Source organism: Pseudopodoces humilis, chromosome 23, assembly GCF_049639895.1.
Source record: "Pseudopodoces humilis isolate 2021_Gansu_Grassland_sample_001 chromosome 23, ASM4963989v1, whole genome shotgun sequence".
In the NCBI taxonomy this organism is placed as follows: Eukaryota; Metazoa; Chordata; class Aves; order Passeriformes; family Paridae; genus Pseudopodoces; species Pseudopodoces humilis.
In genome coordinates this window covers 1,887,696-1,910,515 of record NC_142222.1, presented here as the reverse complement: position 1 = coordinate 1,910,515, position 22,820 = coordinate 1,887,696, and the positions used below count along the sequence as shown (strand labels likewise).

The following is a 22,820-nucleotide window of genomic DNA, read 5'->3' as shown; positions in this document are numbered from 1 at the left end:
AACAGAAAGGTGGAGCAATTTTTTTTCCATGGTGCTTTCCTCCTGATACGGAATAAAAAACCCCTTTAAATCAAAGCCATTCCTGTTGTATCCCAGCACTCCTTGAAGGGGCAGGAAAGGATTCCACACAGGAAGGCCCTGGTGCTGCACACTGGCCATGAGCACATGCTCGTGTTTGTGACCTTGCTCAGGAGCTAATGCCTTGGAAATGTTTGCTTGCCATGTGGCCGTGCCTTTTTATCTGCAGGTTTGATTATATAAATGTTCCTGTTTAAAAGACACACACCAGGGAATAAATCTCTGGGCCCACAGACTCTTTGAGCACAGGCAGCCCCAGCGTTTAACAGGTAACAAAGAGACTTGGAGTGGAAGCTTTTTGATAAAGAGTTGGCAGCATATCAGAGGAGCAGCTTGGCCACGAGATGTGAGCAAGGATGTCATGCTGGGTGTTTAAACTTCTTACCTTTCCTTCCAATTCTTTTGTATTTTTTTTTTCTTTAAATGATTATGAATGAATTATGAGAGAGAAGGTAATTATTTTCAGTGTGTATGTGTTCAAATAGTGGCTCAGTTTAAAAAGATATTAAATTTGGATTTTAATGTGATCCATAAATCTGACTGGTCTAACTAACTGCAGTTTAAGTAGTAAGAATTAAGAGTGATCTGAAGAATGATCAGCTTTTAGCACAAAATCTCTTGTTTGACTGATTTAACTGGGCCCAAACCTCTGGCTACAATTTAAAGTTTTCTTCCATGAGAGTGGCAGTTGCTGCAACACAGCAAAAGCCAAGTTGAGTGTGATGAAGGGTAGAGTCCAAATAAAAAAAATACACTAAGGAATGACTAAAGAGAGGTGAGGGATAGAACACAGATGTGAATTTCCCTTCTGAATATCTTTCCCTGCCTTTGGCTGCTGGGCTTTGATGTCACAGAGCACAAAGAGACTCCTCCTGTACCTGAGCTTTGTGTTCCAGGCAGAGCCCAGCCAGGTTATAAATCTGTAACGTTGCACTTCACCTTTTGTGTCTTGCTTAATGACCTTTTAAAAATAAATGCAGGATGGCTGAGGGGAACAGGATCAGTGGTGGAAAAGCTGACACGTCCGCAACCTGAGCTCTGATCCCTCTGATTGCTCCAGCCTGTTAAACAAAACTTCTTTTGCTTTGTGCTTAAAAAAAAAACAACAACAACAACAAAAAACCAAAAAAAAAAGAGGGAAAAGGGGGTCAGGGAAGGGTTTTCTTAGCTGGGTTGTCTGTCTTAAAATGCAGCTGTAAAGTGCTTTACTAGGGAAATGCTGCATGGAGTTATCTGCCTAAAGAACAAGGGTGCAGTCACCCAAATATCAAAATATATTCTATCTGCTTTTTCATTTTCATGGAAAGCTGCTGTTTTAATGGGCTTTTGCCCTTTTGGAAGTGTCATCCTTCATTCCTCTTGCATAAAAATGTCAATTTAAGATCCTCATGAGGCTCTTGTTGTGTTTCCCACAGTACTAAATTTAATATGCACAGCCATAATATAAATAAGTGTCTGATAACTTGCTCAAATCCATGAAAATGTATGTTATCCCTGAGGAATATATTTCCACAAAATGTCCTCCACTTGAATGAAAGGAAAACTGCAGTTTCCCACCATTTCAGACCGGGAAAATAATTTATTTTGGTGATGATTATAGTGGATATTTTTGATTCATGCATACAATAGTAAAGCTGACACTATTTTCTTTTGTTTGTGTATTTTGCTTAAAATAAAAGATTACTCCAAAGGAAGGCATTTGAGGAAGACTGCTTGCAGAGGGGGCCAGATTTATTTTGGCTGGCTGTGCTGTCCCATCAGCAACAACCTGCACCATCCCCAGTCCTTCAACCTTTCTCAGCTGCCTTTGCCACAATAATTTCCCTGCAGAATCTCTCCTGGAGCTCACCCGACTGATGCTGACAGTCCCTTGCAAGCTGCACCAAAAACTTTCCAGCAATTTTACTGCTTAAGATTCCCCAAATGTCTGGAACACCAAAAGCTGAGTGTGCTGTGGGCAGGTCACTTGTATTAGCTTTAATTTCTGCAGTTGCGCTGAGCCCTAGCTGGGATTTTATTTCTTTTGGCAGGGTCCTAATTGAATTTTTATTTCAGAATATTGTTGTTTCCATCCAATCTTTGCAGTTTCCTCGTGTGCCTGGATTTTCCCTGGCTGTGCACTCCAGCCTGTCTTGCATCCCTGGTTTGATCCTGTGAGCAGCTGGTAAAGCTGAATGTTGCGGTCATTGGTGGGGATTCTTTTTTAAACAAAAGAGAAAAAAAAGGAGCAAGGGCTGGGAGGAGAGGAAATGAATTCCATCTTCTATATCTTGCTGTGCACGCTGGTTTTCTTCTGTAAATGAATTTAACTCTGTGGTGATTATGTGATCCCGTGTCCCACAGCCCTTCTGGGAACTCCTCATGTGTTTTCACCAAAGTGCTGCCTCTTTCCTGAGGCTGAATCCTTCCTGATGTCCTTTAGTGCTCCTTGGGGAACACACGGGCACGATTTTGCTTTTTAATAAACTTTACCTGAGGCATTTGTAAATCGTGGCCTGTGGAGTGCCCGTGCTCCCACCAGGCCTTCACTGCCACAGTCCCGAAACAGCCCCGTGGCTGCGGCAGGAATTGCACCGGATTTTTTAAAGCGTAATCTGAATGTTTGTGCTTTAGGAGCTTTGATGGCCTTTTTTTTGTTTTAGAATAAATCAATCTGGATCCATCAGATGTGCCCTCGTATCTGTGGGATCATAAACCCCAATTTCCCGTCCATGGCCTGGCGCTGCCACATGAAGGAGGGACAACAGGAACCCGCTCTGGGGGGGCCGGTGTGACACCAGAGCCCTTCTGCAGGATAAGACATCGTGTTCCTGCCAATCCAAAAACAAAATTGTTTTTAAAAAAAGGGTTGTAAAGCCCTTGGAGTAAGTGGAGCCTTGGTAGTTTTTCTGCTCCCAGCCTGCTCTGTGGACTGAGCTCTCTCCACATTCCTGGGACCATCCCAGCTCCCAATCCCCAAAATGTCTGAGCTGTGCCGATGGTTTGGAGCCCTGAAATCCCCTGAGGAGATGGAAATGAGTTTGGAGCCCTGAAATCCCCTGAGGAGATGGAAATGAGAGGTGAATGTTCCTTTTCTCAGGTGTGTTTGGCAGGAAGGGCTGCGCAGAACGTGCAGCATCATCACACATGTCTCAGCTGGCAGGGCTGGAGAAGCTTCAGCACCTCCATAGTTGACTTTTTCTCTTTATTCTGTTCTTTTAAGATTTAAACTCCTTTTGTTTTCCTCAGCGAGGTCACTGCTGCTCTGCCAGGATTATTCTTACGTTTCCCAGTGGCTGCTGGGCTCCAGGACATGAACCATTATGTTTTACTGCCTGTAAGAAAAGCGTTTTGTGTAAAGCTGAGAGCTTCGTGTACCACAAACCCCAATGATTGTAAGCTTACAAAGATACTGCACTCTTGATAGGGATTGTCTATGATTTATTTACAGTTTAATCTCAACATCAGCACAGTCAACAAAATGTAAAACTTCTCTGCCTTTCTTTCTCTCTCATAAATTCTTCATAACCACCCCCAATCTGCAAACTCATCCATCAAGATCTCTGTGCTGGGAACAAGGAGCTCTGCTGAGGTGGGGAGGGGAAGGGTGGTGGCGTTCTAAAGGTGATTCCACTCCATGGAAACCAATATGGTTTTGTGAGGCAATAAAAAGGAAAAGCAGGGAAAAGTTTAGATGGCTTGGAGTGGGTTGTTGGAAAACAAAACTCATTAAAACAGTGTCAGCTGTTTGGGTTTCTTTTACATCAAACTGAATTTGAGTTACTGGATGTGTAAATCACTTCAGAAGATATTAACAGGTAAAAAAGGTAATAAAATAACCTCAATTGATTACCATCTTATACCCTTTATGATATAACTTTAAATGCAATTTGCATTCAACTGCAAGAAGGGAAATAATGTGCCAAAGGCATTTCAATTAATCGCTGTAGTTAATTACACTCATAATTTTACTTGTGTGACTAATTATAATCAGGTTTTAACGGTGTATATGGATTTATTTCTGATACTAAAACCCCCAAACAGCAGGTTATTTTTAGGAAATGCATTTAAACCTCATAATGGAAACTGCATGTTCCCATTCTCAGCAGTTGTCTTGAAGGAGCTGTGTCTGTTCAGGAGGAGTTTGGAGGAGATCAGTAAGGAAAAGCGTCCTGGCTGAGGTCACTGTGGCCCTGCTGTGCCTCCAGCTGGGGTTTCATTGCCTTTTCCACAGGTACACATAATTTACCAGTAAATCCTACATTTCCTTCCTTTAAAAATCCAATTTGCATATGATATTCTCCCACACAAAGAAAGCATTTCCCACAGCCACTTCAGTTCCCAGGCTGTTTTTCTGTCATTGCAGAGTTTTTAAGTCCCATCTCATTTTAGTGCTTTGTGGAAGAAAATCACCAAGTCCACTTTTAACTCTATCAAAACGAGCCTTCCGTCTCCAAGAGTAATCATTTTTCATAGAATCATTTGTAGAATAATAGAACCACTTAGGTTGGAAGAAACCTATAAGATCACTGAGTCCAGCTGTGTTTTTTTGGGTATTGCTCCTGGGCAATGGGATCCCTGTCTCTGGAGCAGAGGGGGTTGGTGTTACACCTGGTATTTATTAAACTCCACACTTATTAAACTCTAAAAGCAGCCTGGGGAGTTTGATAGGCTTCTCTGTATCCTTTTTTTTTTTTTTTTTAAAACTACAGGTAGATGAATGGATTTTTTACATGGATTTGCTGTGTGACACATTTTTAGTGGGGAGGGTACGGGCAAATGCTCTTTTCCTTGTGGAACCCACATCTGGATGGGAGGGGAAGGAAAGGACAAAGGAAAAAACCTTTATCCTTCTCTCCCAGCAGTCACAGAAAACTAATTTTGTCCAGTTCATTTTGAGCTAGTGTTTTGTCACAGGAGGATCTGACTGTAAGTGGAGTTGCCAAATTCATCAGAATTCTTTGTGGGTAATGTAAATACATTTCTTGTGAGTAATGGTTTGGTTTCCTTGTCTCTTTGTGCTTCCTGAGAAAAATGTTTTGCTGAAAACACATTGTATTAGGAGTTTTTTTGTGCCTGCCCCTGCTGTCACCCTCTGCTCCCCTGATGACTGGGAAGGAGCAGTGCCTTCACCTCTCACACCTCTGGAGGCTGCTCTCCAGCCAAGGTGCAGCCCAAAGCTGGGAAAGTATTGCTTTTGGATGGGTTGTACAAACCCATTTATTTGTTTTAACCCAAATTTTAATTGCCAGTGTTGTTTCATTTTCCCTGGGACTGCAGCTTCAGCCCCACAGTCATCAGCTCTGGCTCCAACATATGTGAAATGTATCAGTGCAGTTCTGTGCTAGCCCTTCTGGACATGGGAAAATAATGTTCTTGCTGGATCCTTCCAAATGCTTCTGTTCCTCCCCCCACCCTTTCCTGTATCATGCCTTGGCTATTTGTCCTTCAGGACTGACTGTCATTTCCTGGTGTCTTCACAATAAAAGAATTTCATGCCAAACGTCGCCGAGACAAAATTCCTGAAAACCAGCACCTCAAGTTACCTGTGGAACAGCAAATTGCTTTTCCATAACCATCCTCACAAAGCAAATCAGTTGTCCCACTCAAAGCCTTCTTGTCTTTTCCTGCTTTTTCCTGGGAACAGCTTTTGCTGGGGGTTTTTGTTTATTCCCTGCATTGATGCTGGTCCTGTCCTTGTCACCCCCTGCCCCAGAGCAGAACCTGGGTGCAGAGAGGGGCTTTGACCACAGTCTGGTCCCAGTCCCTGTGACAGGAGCAGATGGAGCATTTCCCTTTTTCTTATTGCCACAGCACAGAGCCACTCAGTAAAAACACTGATCCTTGTCCAGGGAGGTTTTATTCACACTGGGATTGGTGCTGAAGAGCTCTTAGATAAGACTCATCCTCTTCCCAGCAGATTTTTTCTTCCTTTTAGTTCTCTTTTAATCTGTTTCATAGTAAATAAGATGCTTCCACATTGTAATTAGTGGCTGTGCCCTGTGATTTATCATTTATTATTAGCAATAAATGACAGCTGAGCCAGATCCTGCAGGTTTTATTCCACTCCCCCCTTAGACAGCTGCCTGTGAAATGAGAATTGAGGAAATAATCTGACGGAAAGGGATGGTGACTCTTGCCCAGCTTGGTCAGTGCAAAGGACATTTCTCAGGTATCCCAAGGAATGTTCCCATCGCTGCTTTTAAAACAGGAGGTCCCTGTCCTGGGAGCTGGCTGGGGTTGGGCACCAATTCTGCACACCTGGGCAAGGTGCCAGACTCCAGGAATCTGCTGAGTGCAGAGAACACCCCGAGGGTGTGAAATAGAGCCCCAGAACTCTGCTGACAGTAGAAACATCCCAAGATACTGCAAATCCCTGCCCCCTGCCCCAAAAATGCAAGCCCAGCCCTAAACCCAACCCTAAATATTGTGAACAAAACGAGGTGTGGGGGGGAAGTCACATTCCTCTTCTGAAAGAGTTTGTGGATTCCCCTTCAGCAAGGACAAAATAAATGAAAACTCAGAACAATTCAAATATAGGTCTGTTGTTCACCTTTAATATTTCATTTCTGTTTGCTCCTCCAAAGATTTTCAGTTACATAAAAATACAGTTAAAGTATTAATCTTTCCTTTAAACTTAAATAGGTTTATTTGTTTTCCCATGTGGGGGTTTTTATAAAGCTTTACGGATTGATTAATATGAAAATAATTTCACCTCTCCTTTGGTGAGCTGTGGTTGCTCTCACCACCAGGATTTTCCTGAAAATATATAAAGTCGTCTCTGCAAACATTGCCCTTAAAAGGAAAAAAATACAAATCTGCTAATATGAAATCCTATTTTGGTGTGGCCAAAATCTCAGATCCTAAAAGAAGCTGTAACGTGTGACACGGCATTAGCCAAAGAGAAATGTTATGTCCCTCTTCAGAAAGAGAACTGCAATAATATAAGGAAACCCCATTTCCCAAGGTGTTTTTTATAAGTAATTGGGTGAGATCTGAAGGTTCAAACCACAATCTTCTTGGAAAAAACTATGAATCTTGCCTGTATGTGAATATTGCAGGTACGCTACTATAAAAAATTTATTTATATAAAAGGAATATATATATATATATATATATATTTATATATAAGAAAGCGCCATTTCTTGAGCTGTCCTATTTTATTAGGCAAATAATAACTACAAAGGATCATCAGAGTCTCCTGCTTCAAAAGCAGCCCTCCAAAGAGAGGGAATTTCCACAGATGTGCCTCTGGTCTGTGGGGATGAGGCTCCCTGTTGCTTCCCAGCACATCACAATGACCATGGCATCCCAGAGAAGGATGAATAAATAACAGAGGAACCTGCTAGCCCCCAGCAGGAGATGGGCTGGAAGGAGTCCAGTGTTCTTATCTGAAATTAACTGAGATATTCTGAAGGAAGGAGGAGGATTTATGTGTTGGGTGAGTGCCCTTCCCTGGAGGAGATGAGCCAGATGCTGCTGGGTTGTGTGTGAGCATTTTATCTTTGCTCTGTGTTGTACCTTTGGGTAGGACAGTGTGGGATTGTAGGAATTACTCCAACTTCACTGCCAGGTTTGCAGTGTTGAATGTAAACATGCTCCAAAACAGCCCCTTCACAGGCACTTAAGAACAGATTCCTCTCCAAGGGTCACTGTGTAGCTCCTTCCAGTGCTGGCTTAAAGCTACAAGATAATCCAGACTAACGCTTTCTCTAAGTGCATTGGCTTTTAAAATTTAATTTCCATCACTTTATCTCCCAGTTCCTTTGGGTTCTGGTGGTTTGGGCTTCACCAGAGCAGCACAAGTCCTTGGTTAATGTCTGGAGGAGGACAAGGCTATTCTGCATTGGGACGCAATTCATGAGAGGCTGAGACAAAGAACAGCAGAAGTAACAAGAAATAAGGGGTCAGGATGTTGAATAGGGTGGGGGAGGCTCAGGGGGACAGAGAGCTGAGGGTGCAGGTCAGAGCCAGGGGCAGCAGCAGCAGCTTTGCCGTGGGCAGGGCGATGCTGGCGCCCGACCAGAGCACCTTGCGCTCGTTCAGGGGCTGCACTGGCCGGAAATTCTCCATCATGGGAGTGGAGTTCTTCCCATCAAAGTGCAGCACTGTGAACTGGGAAAGCTGCAAAACACAACAGGGGGTTAAATCTTTTTGCCAGAGAGCTCCAGGGGCTGTTGTGCTGCAAACCCGCTCTGCCTCGCTCTGGTTTTGAACTTGAGGGTTTAACGAACGCGGAACCTCACAGGAAGCGCCTTGGCAGAGGCCATTGGAGAGGTCACCAAGAGATGGCTCCTTCCAGCCTTGGAAATCACGGGCACTTCCTTTGTGTGGGAGCCAAATGCTTTGTGCAGCCCAAGGACCGGCTCCCCCAGAGCTCCTGACGCACGCGGCCCTGGGCCCGGACACCACGTCACGGTGACACGGGGCAGGAGCTCCAGGAATTCTGTCCTTGTTGGGTTCCTGGCTGCTCTGTGACACTGTCCTGAGCTGGGGGCACTGGGAGAACACCAGAGCACACCGGGAGCTCGGAGCTGAAATCCAGGCTCTGGCTCTGGGCCGAGCCGTGCGATCTCTGTACAACCTGTGCTTTCCCAGAGCTCCTGATTCCACCTCCTCTTCCTGCCTGCAGATCAGGAATGGGCTCCTTAACGCTGATGCTGATGGGCCCAGGGTGGGTTTGGAATGGCTGTGTGCTGTCCTGGCAAAGGGAGAACAGCCGTGGAGCTGGGGAGGGAGCAGGTGGCAGCAGTGGAAGTGCTGCTGACGAAGCTGGGCTTGGGGGGTTTCTTGGCTTTCTCCTCACGCCGTCATTTCCCCTTCCTGCCCCTTTCCTGCCATTTTCTGAGGGATGATTTAATGGGGTCGATCAGCTGGTGCCGGGAGCAGGTTTAGGCTGCAGCCAAGTGTGTGTGTGTGTGTGTGTGGGGAGCAAGGCAGGGAGGTGTCACCCTGCGGGCAGCCCGGGGCACACGGCACAGAACCTCCCGGCTGTCCCTCTGCACTCACCTGGGACAGGCTGAGCTCAACTGGCTTCTCAAATATCGTCCAGGTGACGCCCTCGTAGCAGTCAGGGCTGGTGAGGGACCCCTCGTAGCGATAGTACCTCCCAAGGTCTTCCTCAGGTGGGAGAAGAGAACTCAGTGGCAAAGGATCCACCTTTGCTTCTTGCCCTGGAAAAACCGTGGAGGAAAATCCCTTGTAATGCTCGTGGCTGCAGGTTTTGCCCACGTTTGTCCTCACCCCACACAGCTTGTGAAACCCCTGGCATGAGAGTCTTACCTTTGTATTTAATATTCTCTAATTCATTCAATAGAGTTGCATAGTTTTTATTTTCTTTGTCAGCCTGAAAGGGAAATATTTTCATTCCACATTGAGTATTTCTCTACAGGCAGTTGCTTTTTATCAGTGGTGAATAAAATAGAAAAGGGCCACAAGAAAAAATCACAGCAAGCAGGATGTAGAAAAGGGTAGAGGAACTCAGTGCTGGCAGAATGCCCTCAGAAGACAGGGAAGTTAAAGTCCTGGGCTACTGTAACTTTGACACAAACATAAAATATTGGCATAAACAATCCTTCAGCCAAACTGCTGGCTGAGATTTGAGAGGGGCAATTGAACATTTCACTGCCTACCTTTACAAAGAAGGCCAACACAGCAATTCCATCTGTAGTTTTCTTGGCTTCTGTCACATCTGGAACATCGTCTCTTATGTGGACGACGTGAAGCTGGAACACAACAGCCAAGGGCAATTATTTCCACCCTCAGACCTCCCGTGGGGAACTAGCTGAGAGTTTTTGTGAGCAAGATCTCAAAATTCCAGAGCTCTGGAGTGAAATCCACAATGGCACCTACCTCCATGGGGTATTTCTCTCCATCTATGCTGTGCTCTGAGCCAGGGATGCTTTGTGGCTCATCTGGGACTCCCCAGTGCAAATGGAATTCTATTGCCTTGTATTTTCTCCCCAGGCCTCCTCCTGCGACTTTAGGGGATGCATCTAGTGTCACTTTAACTGGAGAAAAAACCAGAAATGGTTCCAAAGGAGAAGAGCAGATCCTACATTAACAGTATGTGAGAGCAGAGATGTTCTTGAGATTCAAATTTAACTTCAAGTTCTCACTTGGCTTTTCAGACTGAGTGTTCCAGAAATTCTGCTTTGCAGAAACTGAACTCTTACAAAATCATAGCTGAGTTTAATTTGAGATTAATTATAGCCATTGTGACTTCTAGAGTCAGAGTTTCTTATACTTCTCAGAAGACCCTATATTCCTTCATTTTTTTCTAAAAAAACCCTCTATCAAAGTAAATTTGATTCCAGTTTATTTGACTTTTAACCATCATTTTAATCTCCTGTTGTCTGCAGTGTGACATTTCCTTTGGGCAGGGTTTAAAGATATTCTATTTTAATTTAGAGTAGTGCTGCAATTGAAGCCTAAATCATACATATTTGAGATGTATTTTAAAATTTTACTTTTTACGACCCCCACATTAAGCACAGCACTTTTCTTTGCATAGGAAAAATCTGGATTGCAGCCCCAGAGGAAAATTCTGGATTGCAGCCCCAGAGATTTCATTTTTGTTCTGAATTCCAAATGAACTTGGAGAGTGCATGAGTCATTTAGTTCCTTTGCTTTTTAATCTGTAAATGGATGAGTCAGATGTCTTTGTGGGCTTTGTTTATTTAGTTTAAGACCTTTGAGACAGCGACCTTTGCTATGTGCCCATCATGGAACATAACCAGGAGGGTCTAATCTCACCTGCAGCCTCTAATTGCAGCTAATTTCATCAACAACCTCCTCATTTAGCACAGGAATTGGTTGCCCTCAGAAGGAAGAGATTTTAAAAGCCCGGATTAAACTCCTAATCCTCATGCACAGCTGGGGAAGATGAGAGTTCAGAGCAATCCTTATAAATATTAATTTTGATGTAAAAGGGACTGTAATTGGGCATCCTGGAGTATCACCCTGTAATGGGAAAGTCATCAATCCATGTATTAGTGAAAAGTCAAAACATTCCTTTTTCTTGTGGTCTGCCACGATAGCAATATTTGAAATTAGCTGGAAATTGAAATTGGCTGTAAAAATCTCCCCAGCTGCCTTCCCACCTTTCCCTTTTAAATCAGGAAATATTTGCCACTTGCTTTGAGGATTTGGCAGTCAGAACAACCCATCCAGGATTTTAAGAACACCTACACGTAACTTTAAAAAAATAAATAAATAAAATTAGACCACAGGTTTATTTTTAAAGTCGAAGTAATTGAACATAAATTTTTTGGAGCAGCATCCTCAGTATTGAGAAGGAAGGGGGAGGAAGTGGAACAGTTTGAAATTACTGTTAATTGATTCACGGTTTACTGATTCACTAAGTAGCTGATCAACATCAGATAACTTCTGTGTGCTGAGAAAATAGGTCTGAATCTGAGAATATAGCTCATTATTTAAAGAACTAATAACACACAACACTGTGAATGACTTTCCCACATGAGGCTTTTCTCCAGCAGGATTCTTTGTGCAGAGGCAACAGTTGGAAAGGAGCAGCCCAGGAATGAAGTGGTTTCAGCAGAAAATGATGAAATTCTGCCCAAATTGTTGTCCTGCCCACCTGCCCCCAGTCCTGGCCTCTGTTTGGGTTGAGGGGGTTTTGGTTTCGATCTCCTGTGACACCTCCAGCTCTGTTTCGGCACAGAAATTCCTGCTGAGGGTTCAAGAACCACCTCCACAACCCCAAAACTTCGCAATTCCCGCAAACTTCCCGAGAAAATTTTGACGCCAAAAATGTTCTGGGAGTTTCACTTGTGGCCCAGAGGGATCTCATCTGTGCCCCAGGGAAAGGCCAAACCCATCCCCCAGGAGCAGGCTGGGCAGTACTTGCCTGTGTGGCCATTGTTTACCACGTTCCACTTGGCAGAGCCCTTCACATCATACCCTTCAAAAGTCAGGGGCTTGAGCCTCTTGTCATGAACCACATTTCGGGTGACGATGTTGACAGGGGACTGTCTGTTCCCTTTGCACACCGCGTTTATCTGATGCCACTGGAGAGGATCTGGGCATGGATGAAGAAAATGTTTTATTTTGGTTTTTTTTCCCCTCTAGACAGCAAATCCTTGTGAAAGCCAAACCACCCAACCAAACTGGGGCATTTGAGACATCACCCCAACTTCTGGGGTGGTTTTTACATTTGTACATTTACATTTTTACATTTATTTATGCATTTCTGCATTATCCTTGGTCGACACGAAATGAGCAGTTACCACAAACACCGAGGACTTCAGAGTACCCTGCTCACAGATAACGTGACCACGATGCTTTAAAGGCTGAGTTCTGTGATTTTTTTTGCATTATTTCTCTCAGCAGCCCCTTTGCAAAGCAGAAGAGTCACCAATGTGACTGGAAAAACAAATTGCTTGGCAGTACCTTCGCACTGTGGCTGCTCACACTTCTGGGACCGATAGCACCAGTGGCCCACTAAAAAACAATAAATAAATCAGGTGAATGAAAATCTGTACAAATTCTGCCCCGCAAAAGCAGCAGGGAAATGGATTGGCAGCCCTGCCCTCTCTAGATCTCCTCCTGATCTCTCATAAACCATTTTATAGCCATGAATTCTCCCCCAGAACCAGTGCTGGCAGAAATCTTTAGGACTCTGGATCATCAGAATTCTGGATGGGATGCAGTCCCAAAGAATTTGATTTTCAAACCTTGGCTTCCTCAACTTCTTGAGGCAAAAGTTGGAATATACATTGCGCATTTGAATATACGCGGTGTTAAAGTAAATTTCCTTTTATCAGCTCTGCACTTGCCAGCCTTTCACAGACTTGTAAATTCACTTATGCAAGAGGACTTATCTCAGGCTGTTCAGGAACTCCTTTGAAGGTTACTTGGTGAGGAATTCTGAGAAGTGAAGGATCTCACTTCCTGCAGGACCTGCTCTAGCTCAGCTGCGACCCATCCCACGGCAGAACATCTGAATTCCACTTTTCCATTGTCAAGAGAAATACAAAATTCAGAGGACAAGAGCTGATTTAACTTTATGTGTTTGTCTACTTAGGAAAGTAGAGGCTGTTTTGTTTATCCCCAGTTGCTTCAGTGGCTCTTTATTTATTCTAAACTTTAAATTGACTTTGGCAGGGATAAATCTCTTTGGCTATTTAACTTCAATCCATAACAATTCAAACCCTCTTATAATGATGATTAATACCACACCTTCTGTTTGCTTGTGATTAGTAAATTATAGACATTTTAATAAATGGCTAATCAATTTTAAGGATAATTATGGAGGAGCCCTGTCACTTGACTGGTAACTACCTTAATTTGTAATTTATAACACACCTCCTGGAAGGCTTTTAACACCTTGATGGTGATATCAGTGGCATAACAATACATCCATCTATTAAGGATTTAGAAGTTATAAATAGAGAATTGTTATAAAACCTGAGCAGCTGTGACACAGAGGGAGACCTTGTGGCAATTAATACAACCTTAAAAAAATGACAGTTTTGTTTTATCTTTCACAAAAACGAAATTTCTGCTGAAAACTACAGAAAATGTTGCCTCGCTTTGTAGTTTAGCAAGACTGAGAAGAAAAACAAACTTTGCTTTTCTGGGGGGATTTCTATGTTGTTATCCAAAAATTGGGTTTGACCAGCTTTTATCCTTTTGCCACAGAACTTCACTTGCCAGCACTGATTGTTGTATTTTTTTTTCCTTCCAGGACAGTGGCACCGAGCTTTTCCTCATCCCCACTGGGAAACAACACAAGTTCCAAGCACAGAATGGCAGCGAGTGCCTAAATCCATATTTTAATCAATAAATGCCTGGAGAATGCCGGGCTGAGCTGATTTCCACATGCCTGGGAGCGCTCCCCGTGTGTTTTTTGCACGGATGGAAGACTCCAGGTGTGTTTTTGGCAGCTGCTCGGGGCTCAGTGTCAACCTTTAACCATCCCAGCAGCCTGGGATTGGGAGTTTCTGGGCAATTTACACACGAAGGAACCTTCAGGAGTGAAAAAACTGGTGCCCAGCAGGAATAACCCGGATTTGCTCCTGAAGTCTTTGGGATGGGAAGCAGAGGGGGAAGGTGGTGGGTGAGAGCTCCAGGCTGGGCAGTTCCAGGAGGTCTCACAAGCAACCAAAGCATTTCTCCAATGCAAATCCCATTTTCCAGGCGGTCTGAGCCACAGCTGGGAGTCAGGGCAGCAGCTCCAAGGCTGTGGAGCTTCTAAGCTTCTTTTTGTGTTTTTTCTGGAACCACAAAAATCAAACAGAGCCACAGAGGGAAGGGGAATTATCCCCAGATTGTGCTGATGCTGGATCTGTGTGCCAGAGGGGGAATGGAAAGGGGTTATGGAGCCTTTCCGTGGCAAATCCACGTCCCACCCTCCTCAAACAAAGAAATCAGGTGGTTTTTACCACCTGGACAGGTGTCTGGCAAGTTGTCTCAAATAAACTTGTGGGTCTCAATCACGTCTGAGTAAAATGACACTTGAGCACACCATAAACCTTCCAGCCTGGGCATCAAAATGATGGGGAGAAAAAGTTAAATAAAATGAAATTTAATTTTGAAATCCCAGCTTTCAGTGGCTACAGATGCCTCACATTCAGCACTCTGGAGTGTTTAATAATTAGTATCTGATTTTTGCATCTTTCCACCAAGTTCCTGGTGTCTCTGAATAAGGATTGTGTTTTCCACCAAGTCTTTATCACATTTGGTACCAGTGAAGTAGAACAGCACATAAATTCAGCATTTCCTAAGGAAAATGTCCTTGAAGCTGTTAAACCTTAAAGAATGAGCTAATTAAACATTACAGGAAGCTTGAGCAAACAGTGGGTTCATGTTTATGGTGAATTAGGAGTTTTCAGTTGGGTTTTTTTGGGATTTCTTTGATTGGCAGCAATGGAACATCGTTGAACAGGATCCTTTGTGTGGGTGCTGCTCAGGAGGAGCCTTCCCTGGGGAGGAAAATTTGCATTTGGATTTTATCTGAGTGGGATGTGAGGCTCCCTGCCTATAGGAGCCCTGCATTACAATGGGCCTTTCTTCCCCGGAGCTTTGGGGCTTTCTTTCCGAAGCAAGAAGGGAAGATCCTTGTCATATCCAGGCACTTCTCCATGGTTTTAGGCATGATTATGCCCTCAGGCACGTTGTCCAGACCACTTTTAATTGTCTGAGCGGCTCCTGCCACTTCCCTTAGAAGACTTTTCCACAGTCCATTAGTCCACCCTGCCAGGAAATGTTTCCTATTTAATAGCTTACATTTTCCACTTCCTTATCTGCATCCCATCACTCCTAGAAATATCACAGAACCACCCTAAATAATTCTTTTCCCTCCCTGGTGTTTACAGCATTCAAATAGTTCCCTCTTCATCTGTAATTCCTGTCCTGGCTTCATTCACCTTCGGTCCCATCTCTGGACAACGGTGCCCTTCACCTTCCCAAAACCTCCCCAAAATCTCCCCAAAATCCCCCCCTGAACCCCCTTTTTGGGAACCCCCCAGAGCCCACCCTGCACTGCTCTTTCAATCAAGCCTCTGCTCCCACATTCTCTTTCCTGTAGCTTATCTTATTGCTGGGAGAACACAGCAGCAAAGTGGGGTTTTCAGTGTTTTAGGGGTTTTTGTTTGTTTGTTTTTCTAGCTGAGGTGCTGAAATCATTGCTGTGATATATATATATAAAAAAATATAGATAAAGATATCTAAATATTGATTATAGATATAGAGATACATAGATGTATAGATACAGGTATGGATATGCACACCTGGACTCTCTGTGTTATCAATTATATCTTTCTCTTTCATTTTATTATGGATTTATCCTTGATTTAAGATTCTGTACCATCCCACAGGTGTTACATTGACTTTATTTGGTTTAATTTAGTGTAGGGCTGGACAGGGCTGGCTCTTCCTCCACAGAGTTCAGGACAGTTAAATTTAGGGAGCCTCTCTTGGCACGTGAGCAGTCCCACTTCTCTCTTCCTCCTCGAATTTACAACTGGTTTCCTGCCCAAAGCTGCTTCTTGGCACGGGGATCAGCCGAAAAAACAATGCAATTACGTATTGTTTTCATTTTATTGCAAACGTTTTCAATTGTTTTAGCTATCAAGCCTCATTTGGAAGCTCGAGGCAGAAAGAAATAAAATATTCCTGCAGCTGAGAACTCCCTCTCCTGTCCACTTCCCCAGGAGGTGCTGCTGGCTGGGGGCCAGGCTGGGAGCAGCCCTGCCAAGGTGCTATTGTGTGATCTAGGAAAAGACCCTTCAGCTCTTTGGATCATGCTTAGATTGTCTGAATTCCATAAAATTTCCAAAATCTGCTTTGTCCAGCTCGTGCACTGCTTGCTGCCCTGCTTGGAGCTGCCTGGTGAGCTGGGGGTGCAGAGGGACAGGCTGCTGGAAATGCCATTTCTGTTGGTGTGCAGTCACTAAAGCAGGGCTCAATTCCTGCTTCTGACAAAGTGGCTGTGGTTTATTCACTTTATATTTTTATTTTATAAACAATAATTTTATACATAATCATTTTATAAATAATAATTTTATTATTTTTTTATTTATTAGCTGGTTTTCTTAACGATATTGAGTCCCTGGGAGTGTGAATGACCTTTTAGCCCTGGACAGCAGGACTGTCCTGTGTTGATTTTGAATTTAAATCCCTTCTCTCTTTCACCTGGGTCTTCTCTTTGTCCCTTTAGCCTCTTTCCCTTTCAGCCACATCCTGCCTGACCATTCCCAGTTTTCCCAGTGCTCCCAGTGCTGCCCATCCCAGAGCCCGGGATGCCCTCAGTGCCAGAGCTCTGCTGTCCTCGGTTCTCAAACTCATCCCCAAAATCTTCTGTCACCTCTGCATCCTTTCCCAAAAATGCCAAAAGCTGGGCTTGCATGGGATTTATTTTTAGGTTTGGCTTGTGTTGGCCTCATCCTATTTTTAGCTGGTTTTGTGAAACTTTCTATTTTTAGTGCAAAAGACAAAACAACTTAGAAGCAATTGTTATCTAAGCCTGTCTTTCTATTTAATGAGACTGCTGAGCACAAACTGAGCATATAGGCATGAGAATATTTATACATTCTGAAGCCTTACACATCCTCAGGAAGCTCCAGTCAGCCCCTTTGACAGACAAAATCAGTTCCAAAAGTTCACCTTGAGATTTGTGCATCTCCACAAGTGTTTGTGGCCATTCATTGCTCTCCACTTTTAACCTGGAATTTAATTTTTCCTAGGGATAAACATCTTTCTGCAGGTATATTGCAGGACATGACGGGGAGTTAGCCCTGAAAAATCAGCTTTATTGTGGTGGTGAAGCCTTGCAAGGCAGCACACCTGATGTGAGCACAGGGTTTACAATTTGCACGTGCACACATAAATCACATGCTCCATGATGCCTTTGGAACACAAATAAACTGCAGGAAGAATCCAAAGGGACTCGGGGATTCTGGATATGCCCTATTAACATCTGCAAACGATTTCCTTTGTGTCAGAGAGCGAGGGGAAGGTTTTTAGCTGTGACCTTTGGTACTCTGCCATAGATAATGTGCCCTCAGAAATGTCCGGTATCAAAGGCAGAAGCTGGAACAAAAAATGAGTATCCAGGGCTAAGGTGATTTCTTCTGTGAAGGGTTTTGCCTGGCTTTCTTGAATAAAAACACATTTCAGAGATATTTATTTTGAAGTATTTTGAAAATTTAATTCAAACAAATCGCTCAGCTGGCCTTTTGCAGCCTTGCACACCGAGCTTTTGGTGGCTGATCCTGTGGCTGAAAATATGACTGAAAATCTAATAACAGGCCATTGGATACAGCCTGGAACAGAGCAAAGCATCTCCTGCAGCACCACGAGCAGGGAAAAGAGCCTGCACGGACACTGACTCCTTTTCTAGGAGACCTCAAGGTTTGTGCTGGATTTTTGAAAGTGCCAGAGGCTTTTTCTGTTTCCAACATCCCAGTGGAAGAGCCAGGAGGATCCGTGGCTTGGGGAAATCATGGATAAAAGAGAGCAGGATTGGTCCTCGTGCCTGGGGAAGGGGCAGCTTGGATTCAGACCTGATGGAGACACCAGAGATGCTTAAACCCCTCACATGGGTAATTCCATAATTCCTGCTGCTCACTGCCTTTTCTCTGTGTTCCAGGTCTTACACTGCAATTATAATCCTCTTTTAATCAGCTGAAAATGCAACTTTTCACCCCGGAGCGTGTCCAAGCATGCCAGCATCCCAACTTTGCCAGCCCTAAAATGGATTTGGAGCCCAACCATAAATCTGTGTCCAGTCCACAGCACTAGAACTGGAAAGGGAAGAAGTCACAGCATCTTTTTTTCCTTTTTTTTCAAAGCCACTGCTGCAGCTCTCGGGGGTGTTTTGTACCCGAATGGCCCTGAGGAAACCCCAGAGTGAGAATTGATGCTGACGTCAATGTCCGCATGGTTATGTAAATTTAATGTTTGTGAAGGGTAAAAGCATGTGAGCAGAAATAGAGAAAATTGGAGGGATCTAATCTCATCTAAATTAGAGGAATGTCCTATCAGGCACCAATCTTCTGGAGCACCAGAGCATGGACTGTGGGAGATTTGTCTCTTGGCTGAGTCCTGCTCTGTGATAAAGCAAAAGGTTAAAACGTGCTGGGGTTCATTCCATTCCCCCTGAAGAAAATTAATTTTCAGTGACACCTGGAGCTTGCTGTAACCTGATCCCAGAGCTGCTGGAGGGATGGAAGGATGGATGGATGGATGGATGATGGATGGATGGATGGATGGATGGATGGATGGATGGATGATGGATGGATGGATGGATGGATGGATGGATGATGGATGGATGATGGATGGATGGATGGATGGATGGATGGATGATGGATGGATGGATGATGGATGGATGATGGATGGATGATGGATGGATGGATGATGGATGATGGATGGATGATGGATGGATGGATGATGGATGGATGATGGATGGATGATGGATGGATGGATGGATGGATGGATGGATGGATGATGGATGGATGGATGGATGGATGATGGATGGATGGATGATGGATGGATGGATGGATGGATGGATGATGGATGGATGGATGGATGGATGATGGATGGATGATGGATGGATGGATGGATGGATGATGGATGGATGGATGGATGATGGATGGATGGATGGATGGATGGATGATGGATGGATGGATGGATGGATGGATGATGGATGGATGGATGGATGGATGATGGATGGATGGATGGATGGATGGATGGATGGATGGATGGATGGATGGATGATGGATGGATGATGGATGGATGATGGATGGATGGATGATGGATGGATGGATGGATGGATGGATGGATGATGGATGGATGATGGATGGATGATGGATGGATGGATGGATGGATGATGGATGGATGGATGGATGATGGATGGATGATGGATGGATGATGGATGATGGATGGATGGATGATGGATGGATGGATGGATGATGGATGGATGATGGATGGATGATGGATGGATGGATGGATGGATGATGGATGGATGGATGGATGATGGATGGATGATGGATGGATGGATGGATGGATGGATGGATGGATGGATGATGGATGGATGGATGATGGATGGATGGATGATGGATGGATGATGGATGGATGATGGATGGATGGATGATGGATGGATGGATGGATGATGGATGGATGGATGGATGATGGATGGATGGATGGATGATGGATGGATGGATGGATGATGGATGGATGATGGATGGATGGATGGATGGATGGATGATGGATGGATGGATGGATGATGGATGGATGGATGGAGGGGTGGATGATGGATGGATGATGGATGGATGGATGGATGTCCCTGCTCTCTGAGTGGTTTGGAGTGTTCCTGCTGGAAATTGCAGACACTTCGTCTCTCTTTTTCCCCAAAACAGCACCAGAGCTCTCAAAGGACCCAGACAAGAAAGCTGAGGTGCATGAGTGCAGCTGTAAATGGAATATACTGAGATCTGGGTGAGCCAGAGGATGAGGGGCTGGACAGAGGTTTGGGGGGGATGGTTTGATCCCTGGGCAGGTGACTGCGCCTGCGTGCCTCAGTTTCCCTCTCCTACTACAGGGATAATGACCCTTCCTTTCTCAGCAAGCCCTGCAAGGACTGTTAGTATTAATTTTAGAGCACAGGTGCTCTGCTATTCGGACAAGGCTGGCAGCAGTTTCAAAGATTAGCAATCAGCCCTTCGACTGTTTCAGCGGGGGGAGTTAGGGAGTGCCCAGGTGGGGAGGGGCTCAATGAGCTGATCAGGGCAGATCACCCAGGCAGGCTCTCAGAAGTGGCAAGAGAGGAAGGAAATGTTTGTTCTTTAAAAAAAGAAAAGGTAACAAGAAGGAATGCAACCAGAAGGAATTTCAGCTGATTCTCAAAAGTGGAGTTTTTTGAAATGCGTAACCTTTAACTTAATCAAATGTATCATGTGGAGCTTCTGCCTGAGGAAATGTTTGGAGAAGCAGGTGTAGAGAGCAAGTCTCTGGTGTATTAATGACTGTGTAATTCGGTCCACACTCAAGGGAAAATGTGGCAATAACCAGGGGTGGCAAAAACTGCCTACAAACAATCATATATGCATTCCCTGTGTTAGTTCCTTCTGATAAAGAGGTGAACCATAAACGTTAACACCAATCTAGTAAAGCCACGAAGGTTTTCTAGGTAGCCTTTCAGGTTTCCCTAATAAACCCCCTAATGGGGCAGTAAAGTTAACCAAGTGTGGATAGGCAGGAGTCAGCAGCGAGCAAACAGGAGTGGCATCCCGGGGAAAAGCAGAAGTTTTTTGTGTTCCTGTTCACCTGCCCCAGGTGTGGGCAGCTCTGAACCAGGGGCTGCACCACAGGGAAGGGATTGCAACTGCCAGGAAAGAATCTGGAAAAGCCAAGCCACAGAGGGACAGGGAATTCATTAAAAACAGGGAAATAAAGCCAGGGAAACCCTTCAGGAATTTGTGAGCAGCTCTGAACCTTGATCTGCTTTAACACCATCTCCCTTCAGCAGATCTCAGGGCAGCACTTCCCCCTGATAATGCTGGGTCCCTTTTTTCCTCACTGCACTCTGCTCTATTTTAGTGCAAACAATGGACCCCTGGCCACTTTTAAGAGCTGCAGTGTTTAATTTCGAGGCTCTGTGCTGCTATTTGCATAGGAAAAGGGATTTATTCAGTGTTGCAGCGTTGCTGATTGAATAGAAGCAGGGGGAAAAATACCTGCTGCATTTTTCAATACTAATTATAGATGGCTATTTAATTGAGCCATCCTAAGTGCACAGTGTACTTATGGTGCCCAGGGAGCAAAAATAGATGGGGCTGCTGGGCTGATGCAGCAAAGACATATTGTTCTTTCTCCCTCAGCAGAATTTCATCTTGGATCATACACAGCAAAGCAAAGGGAGTAGAAATTTCAAACAAGCAATTTCTTTCAAGTTTAAAGGTGTTTTAAAGATAAAGAAATTAAAGTTTTGGTATTTTAAATGCAGGTACATAATAAAATATAGAGATCAAGTCAAAGCTCATTGATTTTTCTTGGAGGAGCAAGGCAGATAGAATCTCTAAAGGTGAAAAGAAACCCCCAAAGCATTCATTCATTCACAAGAAAAACCTATCCTTGATATTTTAACACAAATAGCAAAAGGCAGAGAAATAAATAAATCCTCCTTCATTTCCCATAGAGAAGAATCAGAGAGCCTGCACTGCATGTCCTGATAGAAACAAATCAGAAATAAGAGTAACCTTAACGTGGGGCTAGAAAAAGCAGGGAAGGACTTACCTACTGCCTCTGTCTTGAGAATGTGCAGGCAGAACAGAGCAAGGAGCAGCAATTCCATTCTCTATTTTAAATAGGCTCAGTGTTGAAACCAGAATTGATTAGACTCCTCGGGATGTGATCATATTTCTGCTCTCAGTTTTATACTGGAGTAAGTAGTCCAGGACAGACCTGAAAGCCATAGCAGGAAGGTGAACTCCTCCCCTTTGTAATTTCTCCAGATTTGTCCTGCTCCTGATTTGCCTAAATTTATTCATTCTCCAAAGTGAATGGCAAAAGGAGTGAGGCTTTCTGGCACAGGGCAAGGAGCTTTTAGAGAACAGCTGAGGCTTTGCCACCTGCACAGGTTTAGCAGCCCAGGAGTAAAATTTTCATTTTCTGGGAGTTTTTCTCCTGGCAGCCTCATGACATTCAATTCATACGTGTGTTCAAGTTAATGTTTCCTTAAAAAAAAACAAAACAGGGAGACAAATAAAACCCCAACTCCCCCTCACTCCTACCCCACAGTTCTCCAAACAGGATTGGAGTTGATTTGTGGGACTGGAAAATGGGAATTCCGTGTGCAGCAACAGGAAATGTTTATTAGGTGACATACAACACCTTACGTACGTAATTAAGCAACGATACATTTTTTTTTAATAATCCTTTTCCTCAACTTTCTGCTTCTGCTACTGTAGTATGAGATAGATATATATATACATACACACTGAGATTTTTTGTTTTAGACCCCTTTGTTTTCCTATCTAAATTTTTAAAATTTCATTATTGGAATTAAACACAATCCAGGGCTGTAAATCAGACTTTACATTCAACAGAGAAAAGCGACACAGCTTTATTACAGACACGGGGTCATCTTTGGGGTTTTTGGGGGTGGATTTGGATCCAGCTGAGGAAAACAAATGAAGAAAACTTCTCCTAATGCCCGTGGGGGTCACAGCCCCAAAGCTGGGTGGAAGCAGAGCAGGATGCCCATGAGGGATGGGCAGTGATGTTATTGCAGCTGAGCTGAG

The 22,820-nt window shown here is 44.1% G+C and overlaps 1 protein-coding gene across 2 annotated transcripts; it reads right to left on the bottom strand.

Annotated features, from left to right (window-relative positions):
• Nucleotides 1–6,592: 6,592 nt before the first annotated feature.
• On the bottom strand, nucleotides 6,593–22,260 carry CA4 (carbonic anhydrase 4). 2 transcript variants are annotated; one of them, XM_005525913.3, is made up of 8 exons: nucleotides 21,814–22,256; nucleotides 12,469–12,519; nucleotides 11,927–12,097; nucleotides 9,910–10,067; nucleotides 9,690–9,782; nucleotides 9,340–9,403; nucleotides 9,067–9,230; nucleotides 6,593–8,181 (listed from the first exon to the last, which is right to left on the bottom strand). In XM_005525913.3, exons 1-8 carry the CDS (start codon nucleotides 21,869–21,871, stop codon nucleotides 7,993–7,995), a joined length of 948 nt encoding a protein of 315 aa, XP_005525970.2. In that variant the 5' UTR covers nucleotides 21,872–22,256; the 3' UTR covers nucleotides 6,593–7,992. The 2 variants fall into 2 exon arrangements, with proteins under 2 accessions (XP_005525970.2, XP_014110618.1); XM_014255143.2 differs by lacking the exon at nucleotides 12,469–12,519 and having other exon boundaries at nucleotides 21,814–22,260.
• Nucleotides 22,261–22,820: the final 560 nt, after the last annotated feature.

What these genes read in the sequence shown, in the direction of transcription:
- CA4 (XM_005525913.3), bottom strand. Translation starts at nt 21,871, where the DNA reads ATGGAATTGCTGCTCCTTGCTCTGTTCTGCCTGCACATTCTCAAGACA. An exon ending in TCTCAAGACAGAGGCAGTAG is followed by an intron (nt 12,520 to 21,813) that starts GTAAGTCCTTCC and finishes ATTGTTTTTTAG; the next exon opens with TGGGCCACTGGTGCTATCGG. An exon ending in GAGAGAAATACCCCATGGAG is followed by an intron (nt 9,783 to 9,909) that starts GTAGGTGCCATT and finishes GTTGTGTTCCAG; the next exon opens with CTTCACGTCGTCCACATAAG.